At 40.0% G+C, this 20,857-nt stretch overlaps 1 protein-coding gene across 6 annotated transcripts in view; it reads left to right on the plus strand.

The window, feature by feature from the left end:
• DOCK10 (dedicator of cytokinesis 10) overlaps positions 1–20,857 on the plus strand; it is a 287,062-nt gene that overhangs the window by 228,310 nt on the left and 37,895 nt on the right. For all 6 annotated transcript variants that reach the window (XM_032637063.1, XM_032637065.1, XM_032637066.1 and 3 more), the window contains 8 exons: positions 2,369–2,440; positions 7,531–7,677; positions 12,463–12,546; positions 14,957–15,053; positions 16,923–16,967; positions 18,720–18,895; positions 19,022–19,138; positions 20,572–20,683. In XM_032637063.1, coding sequence (XP_032492954.1) covers positions 2,369–2,440; positions 7,531–7,677; positions 12,463–12,546; positions 14,957–15,053; positions 16,923–16,967; positions 18,720–18,895; positions 19,022–19,138; positions 20,572–20,683 — 850 coding nt within the window. The remainder of the gene's footprint in view (positions 1–2,368; positions 2,441–7,530; positions 7,678–12,462; positions 12,547–14,956; positions 15,054–16,922; positions 16,968–18,719; positions 18,896–19,021; positions 19,139–20,571; positions 20,684–20,857) is intronic.

Consider the following 20,857-nt stretch of genomic DNA (forward strand, 5'->3'; position numbering starts at 1 on the left):
GGTTCAAAAGGATCGCTCTGATGGCTGCGTAGAGAATAGACTGTAGTGGGGTGAGAGTGGAGGCGGGGCTGCTGAAGAAAGCTGCCTGCCTAGCGTCCATGTTGCTGCAAATGGCATTATTTCATTCTTTTTAATGGCTGCGTAATATCCCATTGTATACATGTACCACGTCTTTATCCATTCGTCTGTCAGTGGACATGTAGGTTGCTTCCATGTCTTGGCTATTGTAGACAGTGCTGCAATGAACATTGGGGTGCATGTATCCTCTTGAACCATGTTCTTCTCCGGATATATGCCAAGGAGCGGGATTGCTGGATCATATGGTAGTTATATTTTTAGTTTTTTAAGGAACCTCCATACTGTTCTCCATAGTGACTGTACCAATTTACAGTCCCACCAACAGTGTAGGAGGGTTCCCTTCTCTCCACACCCTCTCCAGCAGGGTCCTCTGGGGAGAGTCAGTGTTCAGTTAAAAGACAAGGCAAAGGGAATGTTTGGAGGAGAAGTTCCATCTTCAGGAGATTTTATTGGTGATGGACCATGTGTTCCAGACCAAAGGTATGGTGGGTGGGTTTCAGGAGATGAGAAGCAGTGAGATACACAAGGGGGTGTGCAGCACCTGTGGAGACCAGAGGGCAGGAGAGGAGTGGGGCTTCTTCTGTCATCAGACGTGAACAGAGGCAAGAGTCTCAATGGGATTGGTCCTGGTGGATTCAAGGTAAATAGTGGAGGGGGGGCTGAGTGCTGAGGAGTGAGAGTGACAGGTGTCAGTTGAATCAAGAGACAAATGTTAGAACATTTGGCATGGTGGTTAAAAATATTATTTAGGACAAGGTGGGGTGCCTTGTGTTAATTAACTATTCCCAACAGCATGAATTTCACTTCCAATATCAAGTTTACTAAGGAATGACCCCCTTTTTAAGCCAGAGCTGCCCCTTTAGAGCTTAAACGTCCTTTCTTCCTCATCTCAGTCAATCTTCCAGCATTAGAACCCAGTACTCAAAAGTTCTTAACAGCGTGGTTGGTATCAGCCTAAAATTGGATGTAGTTCAGATGCCCATCCACAGTAGAGCAGATAGGTAAATTGGGATTATATATGTGATGCAGTGACAATAGAGGACCCCCAGCTACCTAGCTCCACATAAACAAACCTCAGAAAAGCATTTGTTGAATTGAAAAGGCAATCACAAGAGAATACATACAGGATGATTCCGTTTATTTAAAGTTCAGTGGCAGGCAAAACTGAATATCACTTCGATGTATGATATTGGTAGCAAAATTATGAAGGAAAGCAAGGGAATGATGAGCACAAAATTCAAAATCATTATCTGTGGTGGAGAGGCTGGGAAGGGAAGAGGCTCAGGGAAGTGTATTCTTTGTAAGTGTATACAATATGTGATGTATATTTTTTGCATCTGGGTTAAGCAAGACCCTTAGACCCAAGAAAGAGGGGCCTCCACTCTTGAATCTGCTTTGATCTTCTCCAAATGCACCCCTTCTCATAAGAAAAAGTATGAGAATAGCCAAGAGCAATGCTCCTGGGAGCCCCTACCGCCTCTTCAGCACCTATAAGAATCCCCAGGAGCCCCTACCTAAAGGGTTTATAGGTTTATTCCTGGCCATGCTTAGATCTCTTTCCTAAGTCCATTGTTCAGAGGGAAAATCTGGAGTGTAACCCAAGACCCAAGAGGGGAGCCGTGTTTGGTGGGAGAGAGGGACCAGTCTGTGGGCAGCGCCTGGATTTGCAGGCTGGACAGTCACCCACGTGCCCCAGGCCCCTCAGTGTAGGGCAGAGCCTCAGGTGAGAAGAGGGGGTGAGCCCCACGTCCTTGTACAGCATTCCAAGTTGTCATGAAGTTATATTTGTCAAGATAGGAGGATCCAACATATTTTATTTAAGACTCTGCTAACTTGACTTTGAACTTTTAGATAGTTTCACACGTGGCTTCCATTTTCACTCTTGCCTCTATCCCTGGCAATGTTAGGGGTGGGTCTGCTACACCATATTTTAAGATAAAAAAGTTTTACTTAGTTTTGTTTAAGTAAAACAGATAGAACACCCAATGAATGAATAAGTATTTCATAAGACTACTGTCTACTCAGCCATGTCTAGCAAACCAGTATCTTGTTTTAAACAGTCTTTGAGATGACTGAGGAACAGAAGTATCTGGTATTTACTTTTACCATTAGAACTTTGCTAAGGATGATCCTAACATAATGGAGAGTATACTATTGCTCTGATGCATTGAATTTCGAAGAATACATTTTAAGATAAACGTTTTATAAAATTGCACGTTGTGAAGAATGGAATTATCATTATTTTGCTATAAGATGATAAATTTCTGGTTGTCTTTTCTTTTCCTAACAGCATTCCTGGTTCTTCTTTGCAATTATCCTAAAATCCATGGCACAGCACTTGATTGACACAAATAAAATTCAGGTACGATCGTAGGTAATACAATAGCATCCAATAAATGTGAGACATGATTGTGTGTTATCAGTACAGGTCCTTCAGAAGCAGATGCCAGGACAAAATTAGAAGTACAAAAATGACTACAAAGGATAAAGGGACAGGCAAAAGGACTAGGAAGTTCTGACACCTGTGAAAGGAGATAGCAAAGGAAGGAGGATCAGCTAAAAAGAGGCTTGCAGTGAGAAAGTTGTAGGTGGGCCAATGGGCTGTCTGAGAGCAAAGAATGTTCATGACAAAAGTCCTGCATCGGGAAGATGGTCTGGCTCCGTTACCTCTGCAAGCTCAGTAATTACTCAGAGCAGCCGGAGAGAATGTGGCCTGGCATGGACTCTTGGGTGGGTCCCAAAGGCTTCGTAGTTACTTCATTCATCCCAGTAGACTTTTCCTCAAGGGAGTATCTGAGCTATGCACATCCTCGGCTGCCACCCGTGGTCCACAGTCCACAGCTTACACTACCTTTCACGTATGATTATGAATCTTCTCCTCCACAGTTCCCATGGGCCTCTCCTTCCTGAAAGGAAACTTACAAGAGGGAGACTAGTGGGATTAACTGTAGCCCCTGTTACTGTAGTTGGTCTTGGAACCCTGTGCGGTTGTCATCACCTCCCCGCTCTACCATCCATTCTAGATTGCCCTCACCCTCAGCCAGCAGCTCTGAAGGTCTTGGTGACTTACTGTGTTGTGACCCAAACCCTCATTCCAGAGTGGTCCAGGATGGTCTCACCCTCCCAAGCATCCAGTGTGTGGTTACTCTAGATGCTAATTATGTCAATACAAATTAAACATTTGGACCAGGTAAATGGCTGTTTGGTGGATTTTTGAAGCCAGTGGACTCTCTGCTAACAGAACTTTGGGCAGGGCAACTTTATTAATCCTGTGAGTTTCCACTCTAATTTGGTGGACATGGTGGTGTTTTGGTCTCCAGATAGCAGTATCAACTCAGATCTTGTGGCCAATAGTTCTTGAAATATATGAATATTCCCCTCTGCCTAGTATCGTCACCTGAGGAAAGCCCTTGGAGAAGGACTGGTAGAATCATTACAGTATGTACTTACCAAAGTTCTGTAGGGGGCTTTCTTTAGGGACCCTGCCTCCTCTTCAGTCAGCATGTACCAGATCTGAAAATTGACTGAGATCCAAGAACAGAGAGAGGATTCACGTCTATTTACTGGAACAAACATCCTCATCTCCCGATTGTCCAGCCTTGCCTTCTTGGTGGACTTAAGCATCGCCATTGTTGGCCACTGATTGTCTCGTCCCTAGGGCTTCCAACATGTCATTAATCAGCTCTGTAGCTCCCTGAGAGTCAAGCCCCCTTGGCTGCTCTCCAGATTTGCCATTTGTTTTGGTAATCGCAACCCCCTGGCCCCTGGAGATTAGGTGCAATCACATGGCCTCTGTTATATTGATGCCCCTCATCCTCATGACTGTTAGTGAGCCAACACTGTGACTGCCTCTCTCACCTGCAGATGGGAGACACCACCGAACGGTCTTAGGGATGTCGGTCCCCACTACCCTCCTGATGGCCGTGGTGGATAGTGGGTCTTCTGGACTCATATTTCCATTCCTACGTGTCCACCTTCGTCTGCTTCTCTATTCCTTCCTCATTCATCTGCCAGGGCAACCTAGGCATTTCCATTCTGCCTAAAATGAGCCACCTCCAGGATTCTAAGAGCCAGCTAACAGTGAGTGGTCCATCCCCTGAGGTCTTATTTAAGCCCATGTCCTGACAAAGTGCCCTCATGTCAATGAATTTGAATTTATCCATTCTTAGGTTCTGGCCATCTTGGTCAAACACACTCAACATCCAATCTCAGTGGTACTCCCACTGTGGCTTCTGCTGGTACCTGCTAACTAATTCTTACAACTCCTTGGGGTACACGCTCTTCCTTACCTTATTAGGCCCAGCAGGTTCACAGCTGAGTTAAGCTGGCATTTAATCCCAGTTCATGGCCTGAGCTCCGGGAGAGGAGGAAGGACAGCTCTCGAAGGGTTTGCCTGGCGTCTTGCAGGGAGAGACCTTTGCAGTGTATTCCCACACAGGAGAAGTGCTGACTCTTAATAGAGAGGGATGGGGCACTGAGGATTCAGGGGAGTCTGCCAAGCCACCATCCTCAGGCCATCCATCCACATGCCCCATCCATGGCTCCAGACCTCAGGCCTTTCCAAACATGGCCTTGACATAAGCATAACAGACCTGCCTTGGCTGCACATCTAATCATCTCTGGTATTCCATAACTCTTAGTTCTTAAGTCCTATGTTTGCTTTTCAGCTGTGTCTGCTCTTCTACTTCCAGAGATAAGAGCCTCCTGTCCGGGAGGAAGAGAAAATCTAACATGAAGATAAGAATGATTCCTATCTCTGTTCTTAAGCTGTATCAGGAAACCTCACCACTGTAATCCTTGCTCTGCCACTATCATGTTAGATGATTTTAAAAAAAGACACTAAACGTCTCAGAGTCTGTTCGCCCATCTGTAAAAAGAACAAATTGGACTAAAATCCTTTAGTTTCCACCAGTATGTATCTGCTAAAATAGATAGGTCAGAAAACACCCTTATGAACAGCCTAAGAATAAAGGAACTCATAGTAAAGGAGAGTTTATCTTCACTCATTCAAGTTCCCTTTTCATTACCCTCTTCCATAGCAATCACCATACCCAGTTTTCTTCCAGAGGTGCACGGCCTTCCAATTTTCTAGCCATCTCTATTTATCACAGTAGGAGAAGACCAGATACCATCATTTGACTTGAAAGCATTCACAATAAACATCTCCCAAGCTATTTGCATTTTCTTTTCTTATTTTTTAATTGTGAAGTGAATAGCTTTCTTTGCTATTAAAAAAAGCTTCCATCATCAAGGAGATGTGAGAAAGTCAGATACCCTAGTCTGGTCCTCTGAAAGGCAGATAACACCTCCCTGTGACCCCTGCTTTCTTGTCCAAGGCGAATTCCTATTTACTGGGAAGTGCTGAATATCTTCTCAACACTGAGCTCTAGTAGCCAAAGTTTTCTTGTACTGGCTACACCTTTTGTTTCCCATCAGCCCCTTGTTCTTAACGAAATTCCCAAATGCCTGAAATTCAGCCCCTGTATTCTGCACCTGATCCTTGGGCCCTCTACCATATCATAGCCCAGGTTCTCCAACGCGTTCCAGCTCTGCAGCTTGGGATTCAACCATGCTGTCACCTTACCCCCCTTCCTCCCCTGCCCTGAGAGAGAAAATCCACCGTCCCCAGCTCAGGAATTCACCCGCCTCAAGCCCTTGGGTTAGACTTCCAGAGAACAATTAAAAATATTGCTCGTGTGTTTACCGAGCAGCATGTCTTTGGGTTAAGAGTAGGAGTAGGCTACAAGGGGAGTTTGAAAGGAAGGCAGAAAAGACAGAGGAACAGACGGGTTATCAAAGTCCAAGGTATTACTGTATGTCCTTGTGAAGAAAATGTTGACATTGATATGTTTAATGTATCTTGGAGGACTAACACAATGAAAAAAGGAAAACTACAAATGTGCTTTGATTATCTAAAAAGTGATTGTTGCTTTCATAGGTGAATTGTTTACCCTTATTTCCCCAGGGTACACAGAGCAGGATGAAAAATGATGTCTGCAATTAAATTCACTAGGTTTATTTGTTGTTAACTTAATTTGATTTCAACAATAAGCTTGGAATATATACAGGGGGTAACCATGAAATCCTCAAAATGCCTATACAGTCATGTCCTGGTACAATGGCTTAAAAAAAAGCCAGTCCAAGTCAGCTCCAGCGTCCAACAATTAATCACTGTTCGTTCTATGCAGTTCCTGTAATTTTAGCCTCCGTGGTTTTTTTTCTTGCCTCATGGAAGGCTGGGTGCTCAGAATTTTAGAGAATATGGCACTGTCTAACTCTCAATTGTCTGTTTCTGTCTATAGTGAAAATGCGAGTCTAATTTTAAAGCCAACTTGTAAAGATGAATGAATCTTACCTATCTCGTGCAAAGAAGCTGTGTAAATTCACCAAGTAGAGACTGAAATGGGAAAACTCAGCTGCCTGAAACTTTCCCTTTATGTGCAGGAGTTCAAATTGGGGGGCAGGGGTTGGATTCCTGGACTGCGGGCAGTCTTTAGGGGCCTATAGAGTTGTATTCAATGTATGTTATGTAATCTCACAGCCAAATCACTCTTTATCTTGCGCCAAAACATCTTGACTGTGAAGTCCCACAGGCACCTGCGGTGGCATATGCTGGGACCATTGAGTTAAGACTAGCTTGTGTAAACCTTCATCTATAAGATAAATAAGGTTTGAGCATCTAATGGAAAACACGGTGATTATCGTTGATAACACTGTATTGTGTAATTGAAATTTGCCGAGAGTAGAACTTAAATGTTCTCTCCCCAAAAATATGTATGTGAGCTGATGGATGGCTTAATTAAGTAGATGAGGGGTGGAGGGTGGAATTCTTTCACAATGTGTATGTGTATGAAAGCACCACAGTGTATGCTTTAAATATCTTATAATTTTATATGTCAACTATAACTCAATAAAGCTGAAATAAATGTTTTAAAAAGAGTAGCTGGGACTCACTACTTATTAGTGAACATTACAAACCGATATCTGTACTCATTCAGTTATTCATTCACTGATTTCTTATAGTTGTTTATTGGAGGATTTCTAGTATTAAAAAATCAAAATAATTGATTTTTAAATTAGAGAACTGTGAGTCAAAGAAAATCTAGAATAATATTCATTAAACCATTGATAGTAGTTATTTCCGGAGAGGGAAAGGAGGGGAATTAAGAGGTTATAAAAAAATGTTACATTTCTACATTGTCTGAATAGCCTGCAATTCATATATGTTATAATTTATAATGAAAAAGTGAAAAACTTATTGGGCAAAATAGAAAGAAACATTAAATGAAAATGATAAAAATCATGACCTTGAAATTAAAAGGGCTTCTATTTTATTATTGCTTTCAAGTTTTCAGAACGACTTTTTGTTTGTAGTAAGTCTTACAGTTTATGTTTTCCAGGCTTAGTATTTCACAGGTCACATTATAAAGAAATGATCCATTCTTTCCTTAGCTTTCTCGGCCTCAACGATTTCCTGAATCTTACCAAAATGAATTGGACAATCTTGTCATGAGCCTAGCCGACCACATGATTTGGAAAAACAAAGATGCACTTGAAGAAACAAGAAGGGCAAACCACAGCGTTGCCAGATTTCTTAAGGTACAATTATACAAGATCACAGTTCTATTCAAGCCTCCGTGATAGTGGGTGTGAGATACTCTAAATGTCAATTTAAGTCACAGTTTCATTTATGATGAAAAGTCAAGACTACCAGGATTAGATGAATACTTTCATCTCTACATCTTTCTTGCTTGAAATACTTTTCGATACTTTTTCCTGTTTGGAGTCACACAGAACAAAAACTAAGGTTAAAGAAAAGTATCTACTTGAGTGTTGCCAAGTGTAGTACTTCTAAATATTTTTAAAGAGAAAAAGGAGATTTTTAAAGAAGCTGCACTGTGACAATATTATTCTCTTGGGCTTTTCTGCCCTTGAAGTGATGTTTTGGATTGGATACAGCTCTAACAGTGATGCCAAATGGCCACTTCGGGAAAATTTGGGGGAATTTAGCACTTTTGTTATATTACCTCTAGGCTCTTTTTACATGATGAAAATATTGTGCATTAATCACATAAAAGGAAAATTATCAAAGTATTGAGCAACATAAAGTGACTATATATAACATATATATATATATACATACATATATTTAGCATCATTTCTTTGAATTACAGGCATTTCTATTGAATTGAGAAGAAAAATGTGCTTAGTCCAAGAAAAGCTAATGTAGAATGATGGCGTATCATTTAACAGATAATACATTCAACCAGAAAGATAATGTTTTTCTTCTATTCCTTCTTTTGCCCAACTGTTGACTACTGATGAAGCCACTTCACTTGTTTCTCTGTGGTAGACACCATAACATCCTGGATAGGTGTGGGAATTTATAAATAAATACTACTAACAAAGTTAAGAGGCTATGGAGGTAGATGGAAAATTAGCTTAAGTTGTCTTTGGTGAGTTTTAATTCAGTCTAATTTCTTTTTTAATGTGTTAAATGCAGTTTCAAATTGCATACTATATTTGTCCTCATCTTGTATTTCTTTTTCTTCACTGTTTTGCCTCTTATTTTTGCTTTTTTTCTTGCTTCAGAAAGAGAAAGGGATGGTCAGAGTTGAGGAGGAAAAGAGCAAAGGAGAAAAAAATTACTCTAGTTTTCTACCATGTTTTTAAGACCTATGAGAATAAGGTTTATTACTATGCTAGTAGTTCATTTGAAGTGCTTGATGGAAAAGAAAATTTGGGGGAAAATGGCATACTGTCTCATTTGTAAGCAAATTACATTCAAGAAATAGCTGCAATATTCTTCCCAAAATTCCAAAAAACAAGGTCGCATAAGCAAGTCTCTTAAAAAGGAAAAAGACCTAGTATTATCCACTCTTTTTGGCTTAAATGCTCTGTACTTATTAGAATAAATATATGTTTTCCTTGGAGCTCATTTATGCAAAAGTTGCTTCTGGTGGTACATAAACTAATGTCTAACATGAATGTCCAAGATGAAAAAAGACACAAAGTATAAAGCTAATGGTGATACCAGTGGTTGTGAAATCAGTGGGTAAAAAGCATGGATTGACAATAGATAAAACAAATATAGTCTATAAGATATGTGGATCCATGAACTGCAAACTGAAAGCAATACTTATATGTGAAGTTTATAAATGAAAACATTAGTTTAATATATTGTACATTATAAAAGTCCACCATACAAGCATTGTACAATGCTCGTCTGACTAATCTCTACTTTATTTCAATTAGCATTTGGAAATCATTTGGAAATCATCTAATATAAAAAACAGACTTTGGTAGCAAATTATGTTTAAAGAAACATCTGTGATAGTTCTAATTATGAAAAAAAAGATGGATAAGCAAGTCAGTGAAAAGAGAAAGTCTTCATATCTACTCTATTTTACTTAAATGTTCTGTGTTTGTGGAATAAATAAATGTTTTCTAGAAACTTCATCTATGCAAAAGTTGCTGTGGGTGGTACATAAGCTAATACCTAGCACAGGGGCAAAGGAAAGGAAATGATGGGCCCAGAGGTTTTGTAAAATATACAGGGAAAGTCACTCAGTGGTGTGTTTTGCAATTTGGGATTTCATAACTCATCACTGAACCATCTATAGAGTAAAACTGTGACTTTCACAGTTGATGAGACAAAATAAACATTTTTTCATTGCAACAGCCATATATACAAAAATATATTTTTGATTGTAATTTAGACTATTTGGCTTTTAATTTACTAAGCCAAACTGAGAAAAAGTCTGATAGGGTATAAGTTATCCTTTATATCAAGAATCTGCAAAATTGTTTTCTATAAATGGTCAAATATTAAATATTTTTAGTTCTGCAGAACATACAGTCTCTGTGACAACTACCCAACTCTGCAACTGTAACGTAGAAACAACCATAGACCATTCACCGTAGACAATATATAAACAAATGGGTGTAGCTGTGTCAGTAAAACTTTTGAAAACTTTTGAAAAACAAACAGTGTGCCAGTTTTGGCTCATGGGCCATAGCTTACCAGAGCCTATTATAAATTATTTTCTACTCATATAGAAGGTTAATATAAATTATTTTAAAATAAAAGCAGGGGTTTCCCTGGTGGCGCAGTGGTTGAGTCCGCCTGACGATGCAGGGGATGCGGGTTCGTGCCCCGGTCCAGGAGGATCCCACGTGCCGCGGAACGGCTGGGCCCGTGAGCCATGGCCGCTGAGCCCATGCGTCCGGAGCCTGTGCTCCACAAAGGAAGAGGCCACAGCAGTGAGAGGCCCACGTACCATTAAATAATAGATAAATAAATAGATAGATAGATAAATAAAAGCAGAGAGGTCCCTTCGCCTGGGGTTAAGAAGATGCTGGGATGGACCAGACACAAGGGACTGGTGACAGGAGAGACACATCTGATGAAGCTTGATCTGCAGGAGGGCTCTCTGCAGGAAGAAGGCTGATTCTGCTGACTTTGTATCTTAGGAATGACCCCTCCTTTTCCCTCACTGTCCCTTAGAAAGAGAATGACAAGTTTACCACATACAAAGTCTTCTTAAATCTCAAGAAAGTCTTAGTGAGTTTCCCTAGATCCCCAGGGTAGGCAGCCTTCTTCTCACCACTACCCTTGTTCAATGACAGGACTCACCAACCCCTTCTCTGTCTAATCAAAGGGCCCTGTGTCTTCACCAAAGGGCTTCTTTTCTCTTACTGTTTCTTGAGAAGTTTCTAGAACCCACAGTTATACTAGGTGGTCTTCCTCTCTCTGCAAGGTGAGACACAAGCTTCTTCCCAGCAGGAAAGAGACAGCAGAGGTCTTCTGGGGAGGGAGCTCCATATTGGGGATAGTCCAAGGGTCACCAGTCGGGACTTCCTTCTGCAGATGGAGAGCCTGGGAGGATTTGACACACTAGCTGGGAGCCTACATAGTGTAGAAGACATGAAAGCCCTCTTCTCCTCCCATCCTCCCCTTATAGGTGCTCTACGTGTTCTGCGCTTATGATTATGCTCTGCTGTCTACCTTTCCTCACTGTTCTTTTGGGAGGTGGGAGGACATGGGAGCCATTTGCTTTTTTCTAAGGGGAGAGTTATTGAAAGAACTTAAATCCATATTGAAAATGAAAATATAAATGAAGCAGTATGTTAACACAGTAATGAATAGGTAATGAAAAAAAAAACTCAGAAGAAAACAAAGAAAAATGGAAAAGGAAACAAAACAAACATATAAATGACCAAAAAACTGGAAAAATGTTATTAGAGAAAAAAGCTCATGTTTACACACGGGCGTATTTCAGTGGGAGACTTTGCACTTGGTAGACTACCTATAACAAGATTTTATGTTCAGTCCTTTCTGAGAAAAGAGATCTGTTTGTAAAATTGAGGAGAGATTAAGAGATGCAAAACCAGTACAATGGACCATACAGGGCTCTTTGGACGAGAAAGAAGGCTTCTATGCTGAGTGACGTAGCAGCTGAGAAATGTTCCCATGTAGTACGCATGCTCACACACATGTGGCTGGGTAGAATGCAACCCCCACACACGCAGTGATGACCCCATATGCCAATCTGCTATAGTGCCTCCCCAAGATACTGCATCAGTAACTATGGTCCATGCCCACTTCACACTTTTCCAGTGCAGTAATTGGCCAGTGTAGCTTGGTTACTGGTGACATGGCCGTGGGTCTTTGGGAGAGAGAGTGGGTGCTGTACCAAGTTGGAACGCTTGCCTGACTCCAAACCTACCTACTGTTTAAGGCTCTCGTTTTTCCAGTTAAGAGGGATTGACAACATAATAAAGAGGCAGTGAGCAGCTCACTGATAGAAATCCCAGGATCTCTTACCTTCACTCTTCAAATTCAAGCTGCCTTGGTTGAAAAGAAAAGCTATTCTGTTGAAGGAGGCCAGTGAGAATTTATTATTTTATTTATTTATTTATTTATTTTTCAGCCAGTGAGATTTTAAAAGGTTTTCCTGACATGTCTCTGCCCTGTTCCTACCCAATGTTGCACAGCAAGTTTCTTCACCTGAGGAATTATGGAATCGAATAACTAAAAGAAAATAATAATAAAATGTAACTAAGTGGTTTTTAAAAATAGACAAGTAAAAGCTAAAACTTTCTATATTAAAAGGAAAGCCTCATTGCAAAGCTCCAAGAGATGTTTTATAAAATTGATAAATATGGGTTTGTAACTTTCTGGTGTGTGTACTGTATCTAGTATTTTAATTAGTTGCCATATGTGGATGAATGCTTAAACATATTACAGAGATTTTTAAGACATTTATTATACAGCTCATTTAGTTAAATGTTATTTTACTTCAATATATTTAATCATCTTTTCTAACATCTTTAATGATCCTTAAAGTAGAAACGTCTGAATTTAGAATTTTACTTTTTTAGCGCTGCTTTACGTTTATGGACCGGGGTTTTGTGTTTAAGACGGTTAACAGTTACATCAGCATGTTCTCCTCTGGTGATCCCAAGGTAAGAACCACGTACAGGAGTGCTTGCTTTGTATATCTGTCTAAAACAATAACCTATGCATTATCCATATCAAAAAATAATTTCTATACCAATGAGAGGCAGCCTTTTAAAACGGTTCACGTGCTCAGTAAGTCTACCCAGTCCTTCCTTCACGGGGGACAAAAAAGGAGTATGGAATGAGAGTGTTTACATTTCACTTTTATTTCCTGTGGGCAGTGAAAGGAGTGATTCTTTCCACCTGCAATTCTTCTGCCTCCGGTTTACTCGGAACTGTCTTGGTTTTAGCACTGAAAGTCCCACTTCCCTGGAAACCTTCAGTCTTGGGCAAAATGGGACAGTTGATCACCCTACCCAAATAGGGGCTATGTTTTGGGAGATAGGGAACGGTACTGTCTAGAGAGCAGCGGTTCTCAAAGTGTGGTTCCTAGACCAGTGATCTCGGAACAGAGCTACCACGGGTGGAACCCAGAAATCTCGGAACAGAGCTACCACGGGTGGAGCCCAGAAATGCAACAAGACTTTCAGGTGATTCCTGTGCATTCTCAAGTTTGAGAACCACTGAGCTATGAGTATGAGTATGGCATATGCTAGAGGGAAATAAGACTGGAAGTGGACCAGACCGTGAAAGTTTATCAGTTAAGGTTTTTGTCTCGCAGCAACAGAAGCTTACTCCAATTTGAGCAAAAGGGAATTTTGGGGAAGGATATTGGGGTAAACAGCATTGATGAAAGAGCTGGAGAACTAAGCTTGGAAAAGAGCAGTGACCAAGGCACTTCCAGGCACAAGAGTAATCACAGAGGATGAACCAGTGGCCAGGGTCTGCTGCTGTCTAAATAAGCAAATGGGACCCTTTTCTCCTTCTTAATACTCGGCTTAAGATTTACATTCCAGAGAGGAAGCATGTGACCAGCCTGCTTCGGGTCACATGCCTGCCTCTTAGGGAGGGAAGACAGGGCACCTGAATTAATAGTTCCCCATTAACCTTTACCCACTGGGAGGAAGATAAGTCCCCAGTGGGAAATTATCTAGGTATTGGGAAAGAGTAACGAATATAGAAAAGCCAAAAATAAATAATGATCTTCTTGGAGCCTGAACATTATTTTTTGGCAGTGGAGATTTACCTTAGGCTAGGAGAGTTACATGGTAATATGTCATTTGATTTTGAGGATCCAGTTCTCTCTGTAAATATTTTTGGAAGGATATCCTTCATTAGTGCTCCAGTTATGCATGACATTTTCAGAAGATCATTTTAGGTATAATTCCAGCGAACTTAAACTATATATTTTATCAAAAACCAAACAGAACATACTCAGTGAAGAATGACTACCATGTGATTTAATTATGCTTCGTTTCACTTGGATGCGCAAAGGATTAAGTCAGATACTACCCTCGTTTGAGATGGCAGTATTTTAAATTATTGACTAAAGTTGCCATAAAATATGATTCTAAAATATCTGAGCAAATGGAATATATTTTATTTTGTTAGCAGATATTAGTGAATACAGTGAACACAATCTGAGTCTTAAAAATTGATTACTTAGTTTGCACGACAATGAAAATAGAATGGTTATGAACATGCAATTAGTTCCTACTTATGTGATTGTGTTGTTGTCTTAGACCATGTCTGCACTTCGTTTATCTCTGTCCTACTCAAAACATTATTGAAATGACAGACCTGTTTGCTAGGGCAGGGAAGAGGTGGATTTAGATAACGTACTCCAAAAATAAATGGCAGATGGGGCTTCCCTGGTGGCGCAGTGGTTGGGAGTCCACCTGCCGATGCAGGGGACGCGGGTGTGTGCCCCGGTCCGGGAAGATCCCACGTGCCACGGAGCGGCTGGGCCCGTGAGCCGTGGCTGCTGAGCCTGTGCGTCCGGAGCCTGTGCTCCGCAACGGGAGAGGCCACACAGTGAGAGGCCGGCGTACCGCAAAAAAATAAATAAATAAATAAATGGCAGATGGAGAGAGATTCACTCTAATTTTAGATTATCTGCACCAGTGTCTTCCTTAGCACTGGATCTTAGGAGTTGATTGGAGTGATATGTTCTTTGAGCTGAGTGTAGTTGAAAACCTCTGTACGTGTGGTGAAGACCTATTTTTCCCAGAATAAACATGTTACATACATGCCAAAAGAAGCAAAAAATAGGTCTGAGTAAGATTGTATCTCATAGAAGCTCAATGTAGGTTGCAGATGGGATCATTTCCTGAACAGGCCTTGTCCAATCTCCAAAAACAGGGGGCCTGACTACATTTACCACTTCAGAGGGGACAAAATCCTTTAAATTTAACAGTGACCCAGTGGTCACACAAAAGTAACTCCACCTCCTTTTTAGATGTAAGATTCAAGTGCAGATTTTCCATTAACTTTCTTAGTGTGTGAATAATAGTCGTTTCTTTGCCTCTTTTTCAGACCTTATGCCAGTATAAATTTGATTTCCTCCAAGAAGTATGTCAGCATGAACACTTTATTCCTTTGTGTCTCCCCATAAGATCAGCAAACATTCCAGGTAATAATTCCCAGAATTTTTGTCTGTTCCTACAACGGGAACAAATATATTTGTTTGTTTGTTTTGCCTTTGTTTGTTTGTTGTTGTTTTCCTGTTTCTTCAATGTTGGTTTTGTCTGAAGTTGTCACGAGGGATTAGACCCAGGTAATCAGGTTAAAAGGCAGAAGTTGGTGGCATGTGGTAAAGAATACAGCTCTGTATTTCTCAATTTTTGTCTATGTTTCCTTTTTCATTAATGAGAAGGCCAAGAAAACCATAAAATTGATGCTTGTAAATCAAAGAATTTTAAACTTGCGCTTCCCTGGTGGCGCAGTGGTTAAGAGTCCGCCTGCCGATGCAGGGGACACGGGTTCGTGCCCTGGTCCAGGAAGATCCCACATGCCGCGGAGCGGCTGGGCCCGTGAGCCATGGCCGCTGAGCCTGCGCATCCGGAGCCTGTGCTCTGCAATGGGAGAGGCCACAACAGTAAGAGACCCGCGTACCGCAAAAAAAAAAAAAAAAAGAATTTTAACCTAGACCCATACTGTCTTTCACCATACTGGCTCCAAAAGACAACTTTCCTTTGATTTTGAGAGACATAAAATTACAGGGAGGAAAAGTTATACTTTATGAGTATAAATTCATTTAAGATTATCAATGTGTGTACATGAAAATGCAATTCCTCAAAATGAGTTTTATACAAAGAAAACTGTTACCTTGAAAGGGAGAAAAGAAGGCAGGCAAATGAGCACCATTGTAAATACTCAATAACTCTGGGTCAGAAAGAGGCAGAGATGGGCGCACAGGTAAAAATGGGGCCTCACATATTGTTTACTATACTTACTATAGTATAAATGGTCTATAGACAATATTTTCATTTCTTACTTTTGTTAAAATATGCATATACACACACATATCAGCATGATCATGGTAGAAAATAAGCATCACCCATCTAGACATCAGAAACTAATCAAACATCAAGCTACATAGAAAATACTTAAATGATTTAGGACCTTAAAATACTTTACTTCTACTTTGTAAGGTGTACATATATCAAATCATGTGGTGCACTAGAAACGAATATAATGTTATATGTCAATTATACCTCAATAAAATAAATAAATTGATTAGTTAAATACTTCTAAGCATGAGTAAATTACAAGACACAGTTTTGATATTCGTGGAAAGCAGAAACTAAGATGGTAAAGAGCCTCTTCATATGTATTATAGCTCACACCAATATTTTGGAAGGAAAGAGAAAGTAACGTACATTATCAAGCCTATAAAAGTTTTGTCATGTCAATCTTAAATACAAGCTGTATACATTATTCCATTCTTTTTCCAATTTATGAAATACATTTATCTAAATGCCTTCATAGAATAAAGGGTGGAAAAGTTATTTTGGACTGTAACATTTTTTGCTTTTTGTTTTGTTTTATGTTTATGAACTAGTGCCAAGATATTACTGCATTAGGCAGGCTGGTTACGACACTCAAGAGGATCAAACCTGTTTTTGTCATTTGGATTCTGGTTGTTTACTACTTATCAGTAGCTCGGAAAAAGGCCTGACAGTCTCTGTGTAGATATGATATTATCAACAGTGAACATAAAAATATGTTTTGTAGCAAGCAGATTTCTGATAGAACAAAAAGGTGTCCAAGAAGAAGGCTAAGAATTAAAATCATTCTGTTTATGGCATTCATTTTTAAGGAAAGAAGTAAACAACCTAAGGTACTTGTCTTGAAAAACAAAGCTTTACTGAAGGGACTCACTCATATTTTAGGACAGTGTATTTTAATTTTTCAGTATAAATTACACATAGTTAATGAATACAGTGTGTATCTGAGTATGTATATATCTGAATTTTTTGTTTATTTTTAATAACTCCAGATCCTTTGACACCTTCAGAATCAATACAAGAGTTACATGCATCAGGTAAATAATGATATTTTATATTACACTGTCTCAGCATCAATAACCACATCATAATTTGATAATGATGAGTATAGATACTTCAGATTTCCAACTGGAAATTCCAGATGCTAATAAATAGCCATATGTTTAATATCATCTAATCAAAAGAGTCAAAAAGTTGATTGAGCTTTTCTCTTGTCACAGATAATTAAATGCTTCCCCAACTTGGGGAAGTTGGAATTGTTTTAATTTCCCAAAGCATCTGAAATTTCCTTAGAGTGCCTCATAAATAAAATTCCCAATCGCATGTAATAACACGCTTGCTCAATGAAACTATATGATATTTCTATCAGTAAACCACACCCCAGTTCAAACCATTCTCTCAGGATTTGAGATTCTTAGAATCATATAAGTTTATTTTTACCCCAGACCAGTTTATAACTTCAAATAGTCCTGGCAATTTTTTTTCTAGCCATAGATTGGGAATCGGAAAGCTTGGTTCTCTTTCTGGCCCCTCACTATTACTCAGTAGTTCATGGAAAGATTTATTTAAACTAAGCCCTTTGATCTTAGCTTCCTGAACTTCCACATTCCCCGTACTTTTGCCCCCGGCAGTATTTTTAAAAAATCAGTGTGTTTGCTTTGCTCCTGGTCAGTTATGACCTGGAGTATTCTAATAGTTCATTCTTCCTAACGGGTAGCTATGAGGAGTAACGGAGATAACGCTTGCGAAGCGCTTAGCCGAGGGCTGGCACACAATACCTGTTCTATAGGTTGGACGCTAGTCCTGCTATACGTTTAGGAAGCACATTGGCCCATTCTCAGTAAATGCACTATTACTTGAGATTTTAACACTCTTTTCTCTATAGTTCAGACTCAAAAGGGTGCAGCCCCCTTTGGTTTTCCTCTCTCTTTGCTCTTTTACGTCCTGCAGCTCACGTGTCCTGGTGATTTTACTGCTACTACTTGGGTCTTGCTACCCCAGGTCCAGAGGCCTTCTCACCATCCCCACTTCCCTGTTCCTCCAGCCTCCTGGATGGTAGCCCTCACCCCACATCTCCCTACAGTCTAATTCCCATTTATAGCCTATCATATTAATGGCTCAATAAAGCATAGGTCCGATTGGGCCACTGATCTCAAAGCTGTCAGTCACTTAACATTTCCTATAGAATTACGTGCAAATGGTTCAGGGACCTAGACACCAGCTTAGGAATTTGTACTTGATTTTGTCCATCATCCAGTCCCAGTGTATCTCTTAAGTCTTAATTCTCTCCACTCCTCTTTTGGCTGCTGTGCTTACTGGTCTCCTCCATACCTGTGCTCCCCACATAACTGTGCTTTCAGAAGTCTGTGCCACTGAAACCCTCTCGCTTCTCCCAACCTCCTCTCCTCCACCCACTGCCTCCAACTGCCCCCCCCCGCCCCCCGGACTCTTTGCATCTTCAACCTTGAGCAACCTCAAGGTCCATCTCAACATATTCCCTCCGGTCACATCTCCTGATTCCTCCAGGCAGAATATAAGCTTTTCTCCTTTCAACTCCGGTACTATTGTAGACATGCCACTTTTATGGAATTTGACATTTGACACCGAGTACTATTTGGATTAGTATAAACAGAATACTTGCTGAATGCACCTCTTCACATTTTTCATCTCTGTATTACTGAATCCCTCCTAGTAGTGAGAGGGGTTGATAGTTGTTTGCTAAATCTCTCTTGATTATCAAGTGATCAGTTGATTTTCAATAACATGATCTCTTTACCTTCCTCACAAAGATATGCCTGAATATTCAGTCACAAATGAGTTTTGCCGCAAACACTTCTTAATCGGAATTCTGCTCCGAGAAGTTGGCTTTGCTCTGCAAGAAGACCAAGATATCAGGCACTTGGCTTTAGCTGTCCTAAAAAATCTAATGGCTAAGCATTCATTTGATGATCGATACAGAGAACCAGTAAGTGGTCTTCCTCTCTCCCTTCCCTAAACACCATTTAATGGTTCACTGCATTAAATGCATATCAAACCTACAAGTCTATTGATTTTTACGTGAATCATTTCTTTTGACTACTTTTTCACCTAGGAGAAGCAGGCCCAGATAGCAAGTTTATACATGCCCCTCTATGGCATGCTTCTGGACAATATGCCAAGGATTTACCTGAAGGACCTGTATCCTTTTACCATCAATACATCGAATCAGGTAAGTCTGCAGAATATTCCAAGTGTCTATCTTAATAAAGAATTTGCCTTTTTTATATTTTTGCCATAGATAACTATTTTCCCCTAACTGTGACCAAACTAAGGATTAAACAGCACTTCTTGCTAGGTGTTTTGAGACGTTTACATTGTGTCATTTGTTCCAGATTGGTCACTGACGCCTTCCACTTGTCCATCTTTTCAGCATTTTGTTTTCATTGTCCTCTGTTCTCTGCATCACCTTCCAGTTCTCTCCAGTTTGTACCAGGTTCCTCTGTTGCATTCATGGCCCCATCCTCAGTGTACACCTTTCCCCACCAGCTTTCTGCATCAGGTTTAGGCCCATCTGGTGTCAGTAGAGCCACGTGCCTTATTTGTAGTCACAGCCCAGGAGTGGCCTGTTTTGTCACCCCTCCTCCACTGAGCCAGCCTAGTGACTTCACAACAACCCTCTTGAGATCCTTTGACTGTGTTCAACTCCCAGATGAGTTGACGTACTGCTGAATCCAGTACTAGGCAAGATGTTACCATCTAGAAGTTAGGAGCTATGTCTTTGGTATTTTTTTTTTAGACCTTGTTCAAATCCCAATAGTATCAGTTACTATCTATGTGACCTTAGATAAGTTATCCAACTTCTTTAAGCCTCTGTTTCCTCATTTATGAAATGGAAGAGAATACCTGTATCACAAGGTTCTTAGGAGGATTAAATTGTGGAATAGAGAACATTCATCGTAGATACTGGCCTATAATAAGTACCTAAAATCTAGTTTTAAATAATAGTAATATACATAAAATAATCCATGATAATAATGATATATATGAATTTATGATATCGCTTATAGGTAGAATCTAAAACATACAACAAACTAGTGAATATGACAAAAAAAAGAAGCAGACTCACATATATATAGAACAAACTAGTGACTACCAGTGGGGAGAGGGAAGGGGGGTGAGGGGTAGGGGATTAAGAGGTACAAACTATTATGTGTAAAATAAACTATAAGAATATATTATACAACATAGTGAATATAGCCAATATTTTATAATAACTGTAAATAGAGTATAACCTTTACAAATTGTGAATCCCTATATTGTACACCTGTAACATATAATATTGTACATCAACTATACCTCAATTAAAATTTTTCAAATCAGTGAATTTATCAATAACCATTCCAGCCATTTAGTCTATATCTAAAAGATAGTTTCTACTACATTGTTAAAACATTTTTAAATCACGTAAGAAATTAAACTGTGACTAAGAGTATGGTTTAACTATATTAATTTTCATTGCCTAGTTTGGCAGAAGATTTTGCTGAAATATAAAAGATCAAATCGCGTATCACCTAATGGAAAGTGTAACGAAGAAGGCATATGTGGGTTTGCAATGCTGAAATACGATGATTCCCAGTAATTTCTTCTGCGCTTTGAATACAGGGGTCTAGAGATGACCTCAGCACCAATGGAGGAGTCCACACCCAGTCAGCTATGAAATATGCAAACTCTGCGGACACGTCGTTTTCTAAAGATGTTTTAAATTCCATAGCAGGTACTTCAAACCTTCCAGACAGTTGTGTTTAACTCTCATCCGTGTTTACGTTGTATATCACTGTGCTTTTTACCCACTCCATAATTCATTACACCTAACCTATGTGACAAAGTATACTGCATTTATGTAGTGGAAGAGTCTTGTTACATATTTCTTTGCATGCCGTCCAGCAAC

This window comes from Phocoena sinus, chromosome 7 (genome assembly GCF_008692025.1).
Source record: "Phocoena sinus isolate mPhoSin1 chromosome 7, mPhoSin1.pri, whole genome shotgun sequence".
In the NCBI taxonomy this organism is placed as follows: domain Eukaryota; kingdom Metazoa; phylum Chordata; class Mammalia; order Artiodactyla; family Phocoenidae; genus Phocoena; species Phocoena sinus.